The 20,537-nt window shown below is 36.8% G+C and overlaps 1 protein-coding gene across 1 annotated transcript in view; it reads left to right on the top strand.

Annotated features, from left to right (window-relative positions):
• The first annotated feature begins 425 nt into the window (after positions 1–425).
• Positions 426–20,537, top strand: part of SLCO1B1 (solute carrier organic anion transporter family member 1B1) — a 101,652-nt gene continuing 81,540 nt past the window's right edge. The window contains exons 1-2 of the mRNA XM_055280433.2: positions 426–468; positions 10,738–10,886. Coding sequence (XP_055136408.2) covers positions 10,803–10,886 — 84 coding nt within the window. The 5' untranslated portion in view covers positions 426–468; positions 10,738–10,802. The remainder of the gene's footprint in view (positions 469–10,737; positions 10,887–20,537) is intronic.

Genomic DNA, 20,537 nt, shown 5'->3' with positions numbered 1-20,537 from the left:
ATATCCAGTCTCCATACATACCATATTAGAACTATACCTATGTACCAAGCAAAGACGGTATATTTTAATTTTTAAATGCCAATGTAACCTGTAGGCATATTTTTTATTTGTCTTAAATTATTTTCTATTTGGAAGTTTTAAATACCTGGAATAATTTATTGTATTCATATTTTTAAAGAAAAAAATCTTATGCCACCAACTTAATTGAATAAACAAGTAAAAGCCATTCCCAAAAGTAAAGTTTACTTGTTAAGATTAACAAAAATAACGTGAGAATTCTGAGAAATATAATCTTTAAATATTGGCAACTGGAGTGAACTCTTAAAACTAACTAGGTTTTATCTGTTTGACTAGAGCAATGACATAATAAGGTGGTTAATCATCACTGGACTTGTTTTCAAAAAGCCAACCACTTTAAGAGGAATAAAGGGTGGACTTGTTGCAGTTGCTGTAGGATTCTAAGTCCAGGTAAGAACCATTGAGATTCTCTAATTTTAACATATATTTTATGGAAGAAATTTTCACAGAAGAAGATTTTGATGGTCTTGATAAATATTACAAATTTTATGCTCTGTGTCTTCCACATGCTTACATTCTGAGCCCTCAAAACATAGTAAATATTCCTTCTAGGAGTAGAAGAGCCTTAGGTTTATATACAGTTAAAAATAAAGTAGAAAAAGTAATACCTTTATATATTTAAATATAAAGTTTCAAATCTCAGTCTTATTAATTTCTAAACAAATAAAAATCAAGTCTCAAAAATGAAGCTCTAATTATCTTCTTAAAATATGCTATAGGATAATTATTTTTATCAGCTACATTGATCACACTAGACTCATTTCTTTGATGTCGTCTTAACTGGATGAAGGCGGCCAAGGATGGGAGTAGAAGGAAGAGTTAATTGGCAAACATAAAAAAACAGGTGTCTCAAAGTCACATAACCACCTAAATTTCCTTGTTTCCACTCAAGTTTGATACGGGGTGAAGGGAAATATATTTTCTAGATAATTTATCTCCAATTAAATAAGCAAAAAGTCTTCTCAGCACAGTTTTTTTCTTTTTTTATTTTATTATTATTATACTTTAAGTTTTAGGGTACATGTGCACAACGTGCAGGTTTGTTACATATGTATACATGTGCCATGTTGGTGTGCTGCACCCATTAACTCGTCATTTAGCATTAGGTATATCTCCTAATGCTATCCCTCCACGCTCCCCACACCCCACAACAGTCCCTGGGGTGTGATGTTCCCCTTCCTGTGTCCATGTGTTCTCATTTTTCAATTCCCGCCTATGAGTGAGAACATGTGGTGTTTGGTTTTTTGTCCTTGCGATAGTTTGCTGAGAATGATGGTTTCCAGTTTCATCCATGTCCCTACAAAGGACATGAACTCACCATTTTTATGGCTGCATAGTATTCCATGGTGTATGTGTGCCACATTTTCTTAATCCAGTCTATCGTTGTTGGACATTTAGGTTGGTTCCAAGTCTTTGCTATTGTGAATAGTGCCACAATGAACATACGTGTGCATGTGTCTTTATAGCAGCATGATTTGTAATCCTTTGGGTATATACCCAGTAATGGGATGGCTAGGTCAAATGGTATTTCTAGTTCTAGATCCCTGAGGAATCGCCACACTGACTTCCACAATTGTTGAACTAGTTTACAGTCCCACCAACAGTGTAAAAGTGTTCCTATTTCTCCCCATCCTCTCCAGCACCTGTTGTTTCCTGACTTTTGAATGATGGCCATTCTAACTGGTGTGAGATAGTATCTCATTGTGGTTTTGATTTGCATTTCTCTGATGGCCAGTGGTGATGAGCATTTTTTCATGTGTTTTTTAGCTGCATAAATGTCTTCTTTTGAGAAGTGTCTGTTCATGTCCTTCGCCCACTTGTTGATGGGGTTGTTTTTTTCTTGTAAATTTGTTTGAGTTCATTGTAGATTCTGGATATTAGCCCTTTGTCAGATGAGTAGGTTGCAAAAATTTTCTCCCATTTTGTAGGTTGCCTGTTCACTCTGATGGTAGTTTCTTTTGCTGTGCAGAAGCTCTTTAGTTTAATTAGATCCCATTTGTCAATTTTGGCTTTTGTTTCATTGCTTTTGGTGTTTTAGACATGAAGTCCTTGCCCATGCCTATGTCCTGAATGGTATTGCTTAGGTTTTCTTCTAGGGTTTTTATGGTTTTAGGTCTAACATTTATGTCTTTAATCCATCTTGAATTAATTTTTGTATAAGGCATAAGGAAGGGATCCAGTTTCAGCTTTCTACATATGGCTAGCCAGTTTTCCCAGCACCATTTATTAAATAGGGAATCCTTTCCCCATTTCTTGTTTTTGTCAGGTTTGTCAAAGATCAGATAGTTGTAGATATGTGGCATTATTTCTGAGGGCTGTGTTCTGTTCCATTGGTCTATATCTCTGTTTTGGTACCAGTACCATGCTGTTTTGGTTACTGTAGCCTTGTAGTATAGTTTGAAGTCAGGTAGGGTGATGCCTCCAGCTTTGTTCTTTGGCTTAGGATTGACTTGGCGATGCAGGCTCTTTTTTGGTTCCATATGAACTTTAAAGTAGTTTTTTCCAATTCTGTGAAGAAAGTCATTGGCATCTTGATGGGGATGACATTGAATCTATAAATTACCTTGGGCATTATGGCCATTTTCATGATATTGATTCTTCCTACCCATGAGCATGGAGTGTTCTTCCATTTGTTTGTATCCTCCTTTATTTCGTTGAGAAACGGTTTGTAGTTCTCCTTGAAGAGGTCCTTCACATCCCTTGTAAGTTGGATTCCTAGGTATTTTATTCTCTTTGAAGCAATTGTGAATGGGAGTTCACTCATGATTTGGCTCTCTGTTTGTCTGTTATTGGTGTATAAGAATGCTTGTGATTTTTGTACATTGATTTTGTATCCTGAGACTTTGCTCAAGTTGCTTATCAACTTGAGGAGATTGTGGGCTGAGACAATGGGGTTTTCTAGATCATGTCATCTGCAAACAGGGACAATTTGACTTCCTCTTTTCCTAATTGAATACCCTTTATTTCCTTCTCCTGCCTGATTGCCCTGGCCAGAACTTCCAACAATATGTTGAATAGGAGTGGTGAGAGAGGGCATCCCTGTCTTGTGCCCATTTTCAAAGGGAATGCTTCCAGTTTTTGCCCATTCAGTATGATATTGGCTGTGGGTTTGTCATAGATAGCTCTTATTATTTTGAGATACATCCCATCAATACCTAATTTATTCAGAGTTTTTAGCATGGAGGGTTGTTGAATTTTGTCAAAGGCCTTTTCTGCATCTATTGAGATAATTATGTGGTTTTTGTCTTTGGTTCTGTTTATATGCTAGATTACATTTATTGATTTGCATATGTTGAACCAGCCTTGCATCCCAGGGATGAAGCCCACTTGGTCATGGTGGATAAGCTTTTTGATTTGCTGCTGGATTCAGTTTGCCAGTATTTTATTGAGGATTTTTGCATCGATGTTCATCAAGGATATTGGTCTAACATTCTCTTTTTTTGTTGTGTCTCTGCCAGGCTTTGGTATCAGGATGATGCTGGCCTCATGAAATGAGTTAGGGAGGATTCCCTCTTTTTCTATCAATTGGAATAGTTTCAGAAGGATTGGTACGAGTTCCTCTTTGTACCTCTGGTAGAATTCAGCTGTGAATCCATCTGGTCCTGGACTTTTTTTGGTTGGTAAGCTATTAATTATTGCCTCAAGTTCAGAGCCTGTTATTGGTCTATTCAGAGATTCAACTTCTTCCAGGTTTAGTCTTGGGAGGATGTATGTGTCGAATTATTTATCCATTTCTGCTAGATTTTCTAGTTTATTTGCGTAGAGGTGTTTGTAGTATTCTCTGATGGCAGTTTGTATTTCTGCGGGATCGGTGGTGATATCCCCTTTATCATTTTTGATTGTGTCTATTTGATTCTTCTCTCTTTTCTTCTTTATTAGTCTTGCTAGCAGTCTATCAATTTTGTTGATCTTTTAAAAAAACCAGATCCTGGATTCATTGATTTTTTGAAGGGTTTTTTGTGTCTCTATTTCCTTCAGTTCTGCTCTGATCTTAGTTATTTCTTGCCTTCTGCTAGCTTTTGAATGTGTTTGCTCTTGCTTTTCTAGTTCTTTTAATTGTGATGTTAGGGTGTCCATTTTAGATCTTTCCTGCTTTCTGTTGTGGGCATTTAGTGCTATAAATTTCCCTCTACACACTGCTTTGAATGTGTCCCACAGATTCTGGTATGTTGTGTCTTTGTTCTGGTTGGTTTCAAAGAACATCTTTATTTCTGCCTTCATTTCATTATTTACCCAGTAGTCATTCAGGAGCATGTTATTCAGTTTCCATGTAGTTGAGCAGTTTTGACTGAGTTTCTTAATCTTGAGTTCTAGTTTGATTGCACTGTGGTCTGAAAGACAGTTTGTTATAATTTCTGTTCTTTTACATTTGCTGAGGAGTGCTTTACTTCTAACTATGTGGTCAATTTTGTAGTAGGTATGGTGCGGTGCTGAAAAGAATGTATATTCTGTTGATTCGGGGTGGAGAGTTCTGTAGATGTCTATTAGGTCTACTTGGTGCAGAGCTGAGTTCAATTCCTGGGTATCCTTGTTAACTTTCTGTCTCGTTGATCTGTCTAATATTGACAGTGGGGTGTTAAAGTCTCCCATTATTATTGAGTAGGAGTCTAAGTCTCTTTGTAGGTCACTAAGGACTTGCTTTATGCATCTGGGTACTCCTGTGTTGGGTGCATTTATATTTAGGATAGTTAACTCTTCTTGTTGAATTGATCCCTTTACCATTATGTAATGACCTTCTTTGTCTCTTTTGATCTTTGTTGGTTTAAAGTCTGTTTTATCAGATACTAGGATTGCAACCCCTGCCTTTTTTTGTTTTCCATTTGCTTGGTAGTTCTTCCTCCATCCCTTTGTTTTGAGCCTATGTGTGTCTCTGTACGTGAGATGGGTTTCCTGAATACAGCACACTGATGGGTCTTGACTCCTTATCCAATTTGCCAGTCTGTGTCTTTTAATTGTAGCATTTAGCCCATTTACATTTAAAGGTAATATTGTTATGTGTGAATTTGATCCTGTCATTATGATATTGGCTGGTTATTTTGCTCATTAGTCGATGCAGTTTCTTCCTAGCCTTGATGGTCTTTACAATTTAGCATGTTTTTGCAGCAGCTGGTACCGGTTGTTCCTTTCCATGTTTAGTGCTTCCTTCAGGAGCTCTTTTAGGGCAGCCCTGGTCATGACAAAATCTCTCAGCATTTGCTTGTCTGTAAAGGCTTTTATTTCTCCTTCACTTATGAAGCTTAGTTTGGCTGGATATGAAATTCTGGGTTGAAAATTCTTTTCTTTAAGAATGTTGAATATTGCTCCCCAGTCTCTTCTGGCTTGTAGAGTTTCTGCTGAGAGATCAGCTGTTAGTCAGATGGGCTTCCCTTTGTGGGTAACCCGACCTTTCTCTCTGGCTGCCTTTAATATTTTTTCCTTCATTTCAACTTCGGTGAATCTGACAATTATGTGTCTTGGAGTTGCTCTTCTTGAGGAGTATCTTTGTGGCATTCTCTGTATTTCCTGAATTTGAATGTCGGCCTGCCTTGCTAGATTGGGGAAGTTCTCCTGGATAATATCCTGCAGAGTGTTCTCCAACTTGGTTCCATTCTCCCCGTCACTTTCAGGTATACCAATCAGACACAGATTTAGTCTTTTCATATAGTCCCAGATTTCTTGGAGGCTTTGTTTCTTTTTATTCTTTTTTCTTTAAACTTCCCTTCTCACTTCATTTCATTCATTTCGTCTTCCATCACTGATACCCTTTCTTCCAGTTGATCACATCGGCTGCTGAGGCTTCTGCATTCGTCACGTAGCTCTCGTGCCTTGGTTTTCAGCTCCATCAGGTCCTTTAAGGACTTCTCTGCATTGGTTATTCTAGTTATCCATTCGTCTAATTTTTTTTCAAACCTTTTAACTTCTTTGCCATTGGTTCGAATTTCCTCCTGCAGCTCGGACTAGTTTGATCATCTGAAGCCTTCTTTTCTCAACTCGTCAAAGTCATTTTCCATCCAGCTTTGCTCCATTGCTAGTGAGGAGCTGCGTTCCTTTGGAGGAGGAGAGGTGCTCTGATTTTTAGAGTTTCCAGTTTTTCTGCTCTGTTTTTTCCCCATCTTTGTGGTTTTATCTACGTTTGGTATTTGACGATGGTGACGTACAGATGGGTTTTTGGTGTGGATGTCCTTTCTGTTTGTTAGTTTTCCTTCTACCAGACAGGACCCTCAGCTGCAGGTCTGTTGGAGTTTGCTAGAGGTCCACTCCAGACCCTGTTTGCCTGGGTTTCAGCAGCGGTGGCTGCAGAAGAGCAGATATTGGTGAACCGCAAATGCTGCTGTCTGATCGTTCCTCAGGAAGTTTTGTCTCAGAGGAGTACCCGGCCGTGTGAGGTGTCAGTCCACCCCTACTGGGGGGTGCCTCCAAGTTAGGGTACTCCGGGGTCAGGAACCCACTTGAGGAGGCAGTCCGCCCATTCTCAGATCTCAAGCTGCATGCTCGAAGAACCACTACTGTCTTCAAAGCTGTCAGACAGGGGCATTTAAGTCTGCAGAGGTTACTGCTGTCTTTTTGTTTGTCTGTGCCCTGCCCCCAGAGATGGAGCCTACAGAGGCAGGCAGGCCTCCTTGAGCTGCGGTGGGCTCCACTCAGTTCGAGCTTCCCAGTCACTTTGTTTACCTAATCAAACCACTAACTTGGCAATGGTGGGTGCCCCTCCCCCAGCCTTGCTGCTGCTTTGCAGTTTGATCTCGGACTGCTGTGCTAGCAATGAGTGAGACTTCGTGGGCGTAGAACCCTCTGAGCCAGGTGCGGAATATAATCTCCTGGTGTGCCATTTTTTAAGCCAGTTGGAAAAGTGCAGTACTAGGATGGGAGTGACCCAATTTTCCAGGTGCCATCTGTCACCCCTTTCTTTGACTAGGAAAGGGAATTCCCTGACCCTTTGCACTTCCCGGGTGAGGCGATGCCTCGCCCTGCTTTGGCTTGCACACGGTGCCCTGCATCCACTGTCCTGCACCTACTGTCTGGCACTCCCCAGTGAGATGAACCCGGTACCTCAGTTGGAAATGCAGAAATCATCCGTCTTCTGCGTCGCTCATGCTGGGAGCAGTAGACCAGAGCTGTTCCTATTTGGCCATCTTGGCTCCTCCCCTCAGCACAGTTTTTAGCATGAACTAAGGCCTCAATAAATATTAGTTCCCTTCTCCAATTCAAAAAGGTGTTTGCCTTGATAAGACAATTGCTTTTATTGTGAAAGTAAGGTGGCAATGGGGGAATGTCTCTCCCATAAAAGGTCTAAGAAGTTAGCAAATGCTGTTTTTCCTTTTTGCTCCTCAGTTGCATAGGTACATGGTAGAAATTGGGTCACTTTGCCTAAACCGGTTTTCTATAACCCATTAAGTATTAAAAGCTTGACACAGATAAGTAGAGACTGATAAGATTCTGTCCTGCTCCCCACTCCTATCAAATTTGGAAGAACTGACCTATTCAGGGAAGAATTGCAATGCTAAATCCAAATGCCTATGGCTCTATCTATCTTATAAACAAATGGTGTCCTCAAAATTCATTTATGAAAAATCATTTGAAATTTAAGAAAAAAAATATGTTCAGAGAAAAATATGTTAAATGTCAAGGTGAATTAGAAAGTGTGGCATTTAGTCAAGCCTAAATTAATATTCCAACTTTCTAGTTACTTTGTAGTAACTTATTTAACATTTTGGTGAAATGAGGAACAAAGTGTCCACCTTTTTTTCTGAATATTTTATCTGAAGATCTAGGAGAGAAATGTAAAATAGTAGTTGTCTGGGGAAGTAGGGGAAATATAAAGAAAAGTAATGACTTCAGGTATATTCTCCACTGGTACAGCAGGGTGGGAGATATTATCAACAGGAGGTAAGTATGAAAATATTGAAGAGGTACAATTTGGATCAGCATTACAACCAAGAGATGGAGAAGGACATTCAGGATTGAAAGAAACATACAGGAGGGCAGAAATCTTTCTTCTTGGGACTGTGGTTTCATGTGTCTGTAGGTGCTATGGGTATATTGAGAATGGTTCTAAAAATAGGGCCTTGGTTTAGTTGTGAAGACCGTCAAATAGAAACTGTGAATTTTATTTTGTGTCGTTAAAGGGATCTTTGAAAGATTCTTAGGATAAATATGATATGCATAGGATAGAAAGAAAGGTGGGAGACAGGACAAACAGAAGTTAATCAATTGAAATAAACCAGGTTTGGAGTGGTGGGACAGTAGCCTTCAAGACTTCAAGAATATTTGTTAGTAGAAAGAAAATCAAAGCCTAAAACTAAGGGAAGACTATCCACCTTGCAAGTCATACGAAGATATTTGCTATTATACAATATTTTTTAAAAAAAGATTTGCTAATATTTAAATTATGAAGAAAGAAATAGAAACAGATAGTCATGGAAAAAATGGGGTGAAATTTATCAAAGAGCAGGCTATTACCTTGAGACTAAACAGCCATTGACTTTTTTCTCACCTCACTGAACCCAGAAAACCGACATATCTAGGTACAGGCATGCATAAAACACATACACACACAAAATGTAATAATTGGAGTTCACTTAGAGGTACACACGTATGGGTTTCTGTATTCAACCACATGTTGATATATACTCACATATACGTAAGTGATAATATCCTGTTTATTACTTCCACATTTGTGCACTATCCTTTAAATATGTATTATATATATTTATATTATTCAGAATCAATAAGCCCTTGTTGAATAAATTAGTGAATAAAATATAGAGTCGAGCCTCATTATTCACAAATTCTGTATAAGCAAATTTGTCTACTCACTAAAATTCCTTTGTAACACCAAAATCAGTACTGCTGAACTTTCATGGGCATTCACATGCATGTGCAAAGTGGTGAAAATTTTGAGCTGCCATGTTCCCAACTGAGGTTGAACAAAGTGAAGTTCTGTCTTCTTGTTTCTGCTCACCTATGATAAACAAATATCCTTTTCACATTGTGTTTATTGCCACATTTTTGGCATTTTTGTGTTTTGTGTTTCTGAGTTGAATGTTTCGAATGGGCCCCAAAGATGGTGCTGAAGTGCTGTCCAGTGCACGAGAGTATCCGAGGGAAAAGATACATATGCTGTATAAGCTTCCTCCAGGCCTGAACTACAGTGTTGTTGACAACTAATTCAATGTTAATGAATCAATAGTATGTATTAAATAAAGTGTCTTTAAACAAAACATACATAAAACACAGTTCTATATTGAACAATTTACAAAAATATTGTGACCAGAGGTACACAGGCACATAACTAACCCCACATCTCTCCAAGGAACAATGGTTCAATATTTGCTAATTCAGTGTTCCCAACAACTTTATAAAACATAACTACTGCAACAAGTGAGTATCAACTGTACATATAATATATATTAGACATATTGTATAATAGTGCCCCATTAAAAATCATGTATCTGTGCTGTCTGCTTATATAGATATCTTAGATACATAAATATGTATTGTTTACATACACAGGAACAAGAATGTATTTCTAAAACTCCATGAAGAACACATTATATTCTATATAAAAGAGTCAGTTGAAGTAAAAAGTTAACTCATTTTACTAGTCTTTAAAGTAGGACTTTAATGACTCTCAAAATAACAATTTCTCTTATACATTGACTCCAAAACTTTAGTTGTTGAATTTATTCTGCAGATATGGCCACATAAAATGATGTCATATGATATATTAAGAACATCTTTAATATGAAATGTTTAGATGCACCTAAATGCTGATGAATATAGAACCAGTTACATATATGATGCGCAACTTAATACCCTGCTACCATAAGAAAAATGAGAAAGACTTATTAATATAAGGTTAAGTATATAGAGAAGATAAAAAGGTAGAGAATGATGTTTAATGTATGCTACCTTTTGCATTGAAAAGGAAAATATTATGTACTTAGTGAAAAATCCACATTATATTTCTGGATAACAGGACAAGAGTTAGAGGAAGAATCTTTGTTTTATTTTTTTAATTTGCATTTTCAACTATATGCATTTTCTCTTGGAAAAGAAATGACAAAATCAAAATAAAGTAACATCATGATGGTGGTAAGGTCAAGCAATACCAGAGTTGCTCTGAGAAGTACTTGCAGTACACTTTGCTCTTTTTAACAAATCCGAATTCTGTCTGCTTTTTGAGCCTGATTCCAGTGGTGTCTCCTTTATAAAACTGAGGCCACTCTAATTTAATTCTTTATATTATTTTTGTGTCAGTTTTGAATATCTACTCTGTGCAAGGGGCTAATAGGCACATTTTAAAACTAGAAGGATAAAGAAAACATATATTTGCTTTAATAAATTTTACAATATAGGTATGTAGAAGAGATAATTTAAATTTCTATAATTTAAAATGTTCATGTAATCTGGTATGTGATTCTATATTACTTAATTGTTTCAAATTTCTCTCCACAAATTTATTTTTCTATGAAATTATAATCTTCTTAGGCTAGAATTTGTGTCTGTCTTTCCTACTTTTGTGTCCAGCATTGACCTAGCAGAGTAGTCAAGACATAGTAGGCCCTGAATGAATGTTAGTGAATGGTTGATTGCTTGATTGATGATGTTGTGGCTTTTCTTATTTCTAAATTATATATTGTAAAAATAAAATAAACTATACTTTTTCTTCCTTTATAGGTGATTGTTTCAAACTAAGCATCAACAAAAATTAAAAACATTTGTATGATATCTATATTTCAATCATGGACCAAAATCAGCATTTGAATAAAACAGCAGAGGCACAACCTTCAGAGAATAAGAAAACAAGATACTGCAATGGATTAAAGGTAGAATAAATTTTATGTTTTTGACCTAAAATAAGTAAATAGGGAACTTTAATGTATAGAAAGGCAAATTGTTAAAAAGAACATTATATTTCAAATTATAATTTTCAATTGAAGCATATATTGAAATATTAACATAATGATTCATACCTTGATTTAAACCAGTCTTTTAATCTGATTAAGTATTTCTTTGGTGAAATTTTTGATATCTAATAGTTTATCAATGTAGAAAATTTAGAAATATTTTGATAGCTTCTCTTTGGTTTTGGATTGATCATGAGATATTTATGAATATGATTAAAATTAAAAATGCATAATGAATAATATGTTAAAATTCTTAGAATTCACTTATAAACTTAAAATATTAATGTCTTAGGACTCACTTTGTGATACTGACTTATTTTAAAACTCTTTTTTTAAAAACAAAAAACAGCATTTAAAAAAGTTCTGATAAGTAGTTTAGGTTCATGGAACAGAGGTCTATGATAGTCAAAAACCTGGCCAAAAGACCTGTTTGATGATTTAGAAAAGCCATTTAATTTTTTCATTTGCAAGCTGGTGACAGTAATAATTCTGCCGTTTGCTTTTGACACAAACTGTATTAAATGATACAGTCGAGGTATTAAGTGATGCTGGCATTTTTATAAACAGGAATGAGTACTCCTAAGCACAATGCTAAATGGGAAGTCAAGACTCAGAAAAGTTAAGAAATTTTGCTGAAGTCATCAACATTGTGAATTGAAAACCCTGGAACCCAAGTCAAAGCCTTTAAATCCCCATATGGAAGTCTTGAGGAAATCAAGAAATAAATCAGGGTCACCTTTTATCAATGTTTTAAATTTTTTATTTAGTCAAATTTGTAGTCTTATACAGCTGAATAAAGACCACCAAGATTGGAGTCAATTACAATAATGTTATAAAAGGTTCCTTTTAGCTTCTTCCAGGGAACATAAAATTTGTTTGTTTTCTCAGATTACTGATAAAGCCTTCTCTGATGAAATATTTAAGTAATATTTAGGCCGAATGGCAGTCATAAGGAAAAAGTATTGGTTAATGCAAGTGAGTTATGTTCTATATTCTAAGGGTAATATAATGTACTGAATTGTTTTTATTTTTAAATACTGAGTGTTACAGTGATTTCACTGACATGTGCATAGCAAAATGGCAGCAAACTGCCTAAAGCAATAAAATTTCCAGAGTGATCCCTTATAGCATATCTGGAGAAGCTGGGAGTTAAGGAATTAGTAGTGTATGGAAAAGACATTAACTGCAGCCCAATAAAGAAGACCAGAGCTAGAGGAAGATACTGGGATAAGATTGGCATCACTAATGCTGGTATTTCAGAAACATCGCTAAATTGGTTAATTATGTCTACAAGTGATATTTAAAATAATATTTTCACTAACTTAAATTGTTAACATTGATATGTTGTTGAGAAAGAATACTAAACTCAACAATCATTTTACAATAATTCTGTAAAGACTTGTGTGCCTGTAGTTGAAGTTTGTTGCATTTCTGAGCTTACTTTTTACTTATGAGGAATGAAAGCATCAATATTAATCTTGAATGTAAATGGTTAAATGCCCACACTTAAAGGGCATAGAATAGCAAGTTGGATAAAGAAGCAAGACCCAACCATTTTGTCTTCGAGAGACCTGACTCACATGTCATGACATTCATAAGCTAGAAAATGAATAAATTGAAATAATATTTATCTCAGAGTTTTCAGGATATTTATAAGGTGCTTAGCACAGTGTTACATAGAAACTCAATAAATTGGAAAGTTCCAACATAGTAGCATTATAGTTGCTGCACTTTTTTTGAGACAGGGCCTCTGTCACCCAGGCTGGAGTGCAGTGGCATAATCTTGGCTCACTGCAAACTCCACCTCCCAGGCTCAAGTGATTTTCCCACCTCCTGAGTAGCTGGAATTACAGGCACATGCCACTTCACCCAGCATTTTTTTTTTTTTTTTTGTATTTTTAGTAGAGATGAGGTTTTACCTTGTTGCCAGGCTGGTCTTAAACCCAAGGCTCAAGCAATCTGCCTGCCTTGGCCTCCCAAAGTGCTGGAATTACAGGTATGAGCCATCACACCTAGAAGCTGTTTCTTTTTAAAGTGAGTACATTAATTTACTTGATCACGAGTAATATGTAAATGAAAATTTGAGAATATGTTCGCTCCAACATTTGGAATTATGTGACTTCTAGATTTCTGCAATTTAAGTAGGCATAAAATGGTATTTTATTTTGGTATTTGTTTGTGCTCCTTGATTCTTATAAATATTATATTATTGTGAAATCCATAGCTGAATGCAAGTGGTGCTGGTTACATTTGCCTATTTCCAAGTTTTAGTATGTTTATTTTTGAAATATATTTTATCAGTTTAAGGACTTATTTGTAATATCTTTGTCTGGTCTTGGTATTAGGGTAATGTTGGCCTCAATAAATGAGATAGGAAGTATTTTTTCTGCTTCTAACCTCTGAAAAAAAACTGTAGAGAATTGATATAAATTAATTCTAAAGTATTTGGTAGAATTCAACAGTGAAACCATGTAGGCCTGTTTCTTTCTGTTTTGGAAAGTTATTAAAATCAATTCAATTTGTTAAACAAAAATAGTCCTTTTAATATTGTCTATTCTTGTACAAATTTGGGTAGATTGTGTCTTTCAATATATTGGTCTATTTTATATATGTTATTATAGTTGTAGGCAGAGTGTTGCTTATAGTATTTCTTTATTATCCTTTTCATGTATATTGGATCTGTTGTTATGTCCCCACCTTTATTTCTGTTATTAATAGTTTGTGTCTTCCCTCATTTTCTTAGGTAATCTGGCTGGGTCAATTTTATTAATCTTTCTAAAGAATAAGCCTGTGGTTTTGTGAATTTCCTCTATTGATTTCTTGTTTATAATTTAATTGATTTCAGGTCCAATTTTTATTCTATTTTTTCTTGTGCTTACTTAAAATTTACTTTACTTTTCTTTTTGATTTTCCCAAGGTAGAAACTTAGATACTGATTTTATAGTTTTCTTATTTTCTAATATATGCATTCAGTGCAATAAATCTTTCTCTAAGCCTTGATTTTGCTACCTTTCACAAATTTTGATCATTTGTATGTTTAATTTTATTTTTTTCAAAATGTTTTAAAAATTTTCTTCAGATTTCTTTTGACTCATAAGTTACTTAAAAGTGTGGTAGCTAATCTCCACTTATTTTGATATTTTTCCAGTTATCTTTCTGTTATATTCCAGCTTAATTTCATTGTTGTCTAAGAGAAGACACTATGACTTCTATTAGTTTAAATGTGTTAAGATGTGTTTTATGGCTTAGGCTGTGAATATTCTTGGTGAATATTCCATGTAAGCTTAAGAAGAATGTGTATTCTGCTATTAGTGGATGAAATAACATATAGAGGTTTATTATATCCAGTTAATTGATGATGTTATTAAGGTCAATCACGTTCTTCCTGTTTTTACCTGCTGGATCTTTCCATTTTTAGAGAGGTATAGAGCCTCCAAGTACCATAGTGTATTCATTTATTTCTCCTTGTATTTCTACTGGCTTTTACTTCAGATAGTTTGCAGCTCTGTTGTTTGGTGCCTCTATGGTAAGAAGTGTTATGTCTTTTTAAGAATTGACCCTTTTAGGCCAGGCGCGGTGGCTCACGCCTGTAATCCCAGCACTTTGGGAGGCCGAGGCGGGTGGATCACGAGGTCAGGAGATCGAGACCATGGTGAAACCCCGTCTCTACTAAAAAATACAAAAAATTAGCTGGGCGCGGTGGCGGGTGCCTGTAGTCCCAGCTACTCCAGAGGCTGAGGCAAGAGAATGGTGTGAACCCGGGAGGCGGAGCTTGCAATGAGCCCAGATCGTGCCACTGCACTCCAGCCTGGGCAATAGAGTGAGACTCCGTCTCAAAAAAAAAAAAAAAAAAAAAGAATTGACCCTTTTATCATTTTGTAATGCCCCTTTTTTACCTCTGTTAATTTCCTTGCTTTAGAGTCTGCTATGTCCAAAATTAATTTAGATTGTCTTGCTTTGTTTTGGTTATTGTTACCATGGAATGTCTTTCGCCACTTCTTTACTTTTAAAAAAAATTACACTTTAAGTTCTGGGATACATGTGCAGAATGTGTACGTTTGTTACATAGGTAAACACATGCCGTGGTGGTTTGCTGAACCCATCAACCCGTCATCTACATTAGTTATTTCTTCTAATGCTACTCCCTAGCCCCCCAACTCCCAACAGGTGCTGGTGTGTAGTGTTCCCCTCCCTGTGTCCGTGTGTTCTCATTGTTCAACTCCCACTTAAGAGTGAGAACATGTGGTGTTTGGATTTCTGCTCCTATGTTAGTTTACTGAGAATGATGGTTTCCAGCTTCATCCATGTCCCTGCAAAGGACATAAATTCATTCTTTCTCATTGCTGCATAGTATTCCATGGTGTATATGTGCCACATTTTATTTATCCAGTCAATTATTGATGGGCATTTGGGTTGGTTCCAAGTCTTTGCTATTGTGCATGTGTCTTTATAGTAGAATGATTTATAATCCTATGGATACATTCAACAATGGTTGAATTAATTTACACTCCCACCAACAGGGTAAAAGCATTCCTATTTCTCCACATCCTCTCCAGCATCTGTTGTTTCCTGACTTTTTAATGATCGCCATTCTAACTGGCATGAGATAGTTCTCATTGTGGTTTTGATTTGTATTCTCTAACGACCAGTGATGATGAGCTTTTTTAATATGTTTGTTGGCCACATAAATGTGTTATTTTAAGAAGTGTCTGTTCATATCCTTGGCCCACTTTTTGATGGCATTGTTTGTTTTTTTCTTGTAAATTTGTTTAAGTTCCTTGTAGATTCTGGATATTAGCTCTTTGTCAGATGGATAGATTGTAGAAGTATTTGTCCATGCCTATGTCCTAAATGATATTGCCTAAGTTTTCTTCTAGGGTTTTTATGGTGTTAGGTCTTACATTTAAGTCTTTAATCCATCTTGAGTTAATTTTTGAATAAGGTGTAAGAAAGGGGTCCAGTTTCAATTTTCTGCACATAGCTAGCCAGTTTTCCCAACACCGTATATTAAAAAGGGAATCCTTTTTCCATTGCTTTTTTTGGTCAGATTTGTCAAAGATCGGATGGTTGTAGATATTTGGCGTTATTTCTGAGGCCTCTGTTCTGTTCCATTGGTCTATATATCTGTTTTGGTAAAAGTACCATGCTGTTTTGGTTACTGGAGGCTTGTAGTATCGTTTGAAGTCAGGAAGCATGATGCCTCCAGCTTTGTTCTTTTTGCTTAGGATTGTCTTGGCTATATAGACTTTTTTTTTTTCTTTTTTTTGTTTCCATATGAAATTTAAAGTAGTTTTTTTCTAATTCTGTGAAGAAAGTCAATGGTAGCTTGATGGGGATAGCATTGAATCTATAAATTATCTTGGACAGTATGGCCATTTTCACAATATTGATTCTTCGTATCCATGAGCATGGAATGTTTTTCCATTTGTTTGTGTCCTCTTTTATTTTATCAAGCAGTGGTTTGTAGTTCTCCTTGAAGAGGTCCTTCACACCCCTTGTAAGTTGGATTCCTAGGTATTTTATTCTCATTGTAGCAATTGTGAATGGGAGTTCACTCATGATTTGGCTCTCTGTTTGTCTGTTATTGCTGTATAGGAATGCTTGTGATTTTTACACATTGATTTTGTATCCTGAGACTTTGCTTAAGTTGCTTATCAGCTTGAGGAGATTTTGGGCTGAGACAATGGGGTTTTCTAAATATACAATCATATCATCTGCAAACAAAGACAATTTGACTTCCTCTCTTCTTATTTGAATATCTTTTATTTCCTTCTCCTGCCTGATTGCCCTGGCCAGAAATTCCAACACTATGTTGAATAGGAGTGGTGAGAGAGGACATCCCTGTCTTGTGCCCGTTTTCAAAGGGAATGCTTCCAGTTTTTGCCCATTCAGTATGATATTGGCTGTGGGTTTGTCATAGATAGCTCTTATTATTTTGAGATATATTCCATCAATACCTAGTTTATTGAGAGATTTTAGCACAGGTCCAGTGTGCAGCCCCCAACAAGATCAACGTAGAAGGTGGATGATTTCTGCATTTCCAACTGAGGTACCCAGCTCATCTCATTGAGACTGGTTAGACAGTGGGTAGAGCCAACAGAGGGCAAGCCGAAGCAGGGTGGGGCATCACCTCACCTGGTAAGTGCAAGTGGTCAGGAAACTTCCTCCCCTAGCCAAGGGAAGCCACGAGGGACTGTGCCATGAGGAAAAGTGCATTCCGGTCCAGATACTACGCTTTTCCCACAGTCTTTGCCACCTGCAGACCAGGAGATTCCCTTGGGTGCCTACACCACCAGGGCCCTGGGTTGCAAGCACAAAACTGGGTGGCTGTTTGGGCAGACACTGAGATAGCTGCAGGATTTTCTTTTTAAGCCCCAGTGGTGCCTGGGACACCAGCAAGACAGAACCATTCACTCCCCTGGAAAAGGGGCTGAAGCCAGGGAGCCAAGTGGTCTAGCTCAGTGGATCCCACCCCCATAGAGCCCAGCAAGCTGAGATCCACTGGCTTGAAATTCTCCTTGCCAGCAGAGCAGTCTGAAGTTGACCTGGGATGCTCGAGCTTGGTAGGGGAAGGGGTGTCTGCCATTACTGAGGCTTGAGTAGGTGCTTTTCCCTCACAATGTAAACAAAGCCACTAGGAAGTTGGAACTGGGTGGAGCCCACTGCAGCTCCACAAAGCCCCTGTAGCCAGACTGCCTCTCTAGATTCCTCCTCTCTGGGCAGGGCATCTCTTAAAGAAAGGCAGCAGCCCCAATCACGGGCTTATATATAAAATTCCCTCTATCTGGGACAGAGCACCTGGGAGAAGAGGCAGCTGTGGGCACAGCTTCAGCAGACTTAAAGTATCCTGTCTGCTGGCTCTGAAGACAGCAGTGGATCTCCTAGCACCATTCTCAAGCTCTGCTAAGGGACAGACTGCCTCCTTAAGTGGGTCCCTGACTCCCATGCCTCCTGACTGGGAGACACCTCACAGCAGGGGTCAACAGACAACCCATGCAGGAGAGCTATGGCTGGCATCTGGCAGGTGCCCCTCTAGAATGAAGCTTCCAGAGGAAGGAACAGGCAGCAATCTTTGCTGTTCTGCAGCCTCTGCTGGTGATACCTAGGCAAACAGGGTCTGGAGGGGACCTCTAGCAAACTCCAGCAGACCTGCAGATGAGGGGCCTGACTGTTAGAAGGAAAACCTGCAAATAGAAAGGAATAGCATCAACATCAACAAAAAGGATGTCCACCCAAAAACCCCATCTGAAAGTCACCAACATCAAAGACCAAAGGTAGATAAATCCACGAAGACGAGGAAAAACCAGTGCAAAAAGGCTGAAAATTCCAAAACCCAGAATGCCTCATCTCCTCCAAAGGATCATGTTTACTTTTAATCTATATGTGTTTATATATTTAAAGTGGATTTCATGTAGACAACATATAGTTGGTTCTCGTTACTTGATCCACTGTGTCAATTTCCGTCTTTTAATTAATACATTTAGATCATTTGTGTTAAAAGTGATTACTGATATATAGTCATGTGTCATTTAACAACAGGAATGCATTATGAGAAATGCATTGTTAGATAATTTTGTCATTGTGCAAACATCTTAGCGTGTATGTACACAAACCTAGATATTATAGCCTACTACACACCTAAGCTTATGGGATAGGCTATTACTTTGATGCTACCAAAACCTGTACATTATTATAGTTTACTAAATACTAATTACAACACAGTGATATTGGTGTATCTAAACATATCTGAGCATAGAAAAGATAAAGTAAAAATATGGTACTATAATCTTATGGGACCATCATTGTATATGCTATTCAACATTGACTTAAATGTCATTATGACGTGTGTGACTGTAGTTAGATTAATATCTACCATAGTGGTTGCCTGGGAGTTTGCAAGATAAATTTACAAATAATTCAAGTCCACTTTCACATGACATCATACCACTTCATGGGTAGTATGAGTACCTGATAATAGCAAATTATTTCTAATACTTTGCTTCCACTTCTTGTATCATTATTGTCTTTCATTTCAATTTTGTGTCAGTATACATAATCAAATACATTATAGATATTATTTTAAAAACAGTTATGTCTTAGATTAAGAATAAGAAAAGTAATAATTTATATTTTATGCTCACTTATTTCTCCTCCAATGTTTTCCTCGCTTTAAGTAGATCTGAGTTTCTGATTTATATTATTTTATCTTTCTCTAAAGAACTCCTTTTAACATCGTGCAACATCTCGTCTAAAGGCAAAACATTTCTTTCATTTTCATTTCTCAGAGGAAGTTTTATTTCTCCTTCATGTTAGATGGATAAATACACAGGGTATGGGGAAGGTAATTTTTCCTCTGTATTCTTTTGGGATTTTTTTCCTTTGTCTGAGATTTTCTGTAGTTTTAAAATGACATGACTAGGTGTAACTTTTTGGTCATTTATACAACTTGTTATTCTACGGACTGCCAGGATCTGTGGTTTGTTGTCTGATATTAATTTGGGGAAATTCTCAGTTGTTATTGTTTCAAATATTTCTTCTGTCTCTTTCAATTTCTCCTTCTAGTGATTCCATTATGTATACGTTGTACCTTTTTTAGTTGGCCCACAGTATTTTGATACTTTGTTCTGATTTTTTGTGTTATTTTTATTTGCTTTTTAGTTTTGCAGATTTTAATTCATATATTCTGAATCTCAGATATCCTCTTTTCAGTCATGTGCAGTATAGTGATGTGTTTACCAAAGGCATTCTTCATTTCTGCTACAGTGTTTTGACATTATAATTTTTTTAATGAAATTTGTATCTGTCTGCTTACATTGCTCTGTTCTTGCATGCTTCTTTTATTTTACCACTAGAATGCTTAGCATATTAATCACAGTTGTTTCAAGTTCTCAGTCCAATAAATCCAACATCCTTTCTATATCTGAGTTTGGTTCTGATTCTTGCTCTGTCTCTTCGAAATTATATATATATTTTTATTTTAGATGACTTGTAATATATTCTGGATATCCAGACATAATGTATTGAGTTTTGTAAAATCTGCTATACATAGGCCTTTAATAATTGTTGCTAAGGTGTGGGAGATGAGAGGCTTTTTTTTTTTTTTTTTTTTTTTTTTTTTTGCCTCTGGACTGTACCCTTCACAAGTGTTTTTCAGTATTTTTTTTTTTCCTTCTTAGAATGGGTTTGGTAGAGTGAGATGGATTTTGGTATTTTCCTTCTGTCACATGGAAGACTAGAATTGGCTGGAGCTGGGTATTTCCTTTTCCTTGGGTCAGTTAGGCTCTGTTAACACAGCATTTTATGAGGCCCTGATAAACTAGTTCTGCCTGAGGGCAAGCACTACAAGTCCTATTAAAAACAGAGGGCTCTGGTCTATTTCCAAAATGAGTCTCGTCCCCTCATGCTACTGAAAGAACAAGATTATTTTTCTCCAACATTTACTATAAGAACCTGGTCAAGCTCCTGGAGGGAAAACTCAAAATGTGGAGGTCACCGACTGGGTTCCCTTGGAGTGTTTAGTGCTCAGACTTAACCACACTGAGTGAGACTCTAGCAGTTTATCAGTTATAA

The sequence above is a fragment of the Symphalangus syndactylus genome, chromosome 5 (genome assembly GCF_028878055.3).
Source record: "Symphalangus syndactylus isolate Jambi chromosome 5, NHGRI_mSymSyn1-v2.1_pri, whole genome shotgun sequence".
NCBI lineage: Eukaryota > Metazoa > Chordata > Mammalia > Primates > Hylobatidae > Symphalangus > Symphalangus syndactylus.
The sequence above is the reverse complement of the archived record's forward strand: the minus strand, read 5'-3'. Positions and strand labels throughout refer to the sequence as shown.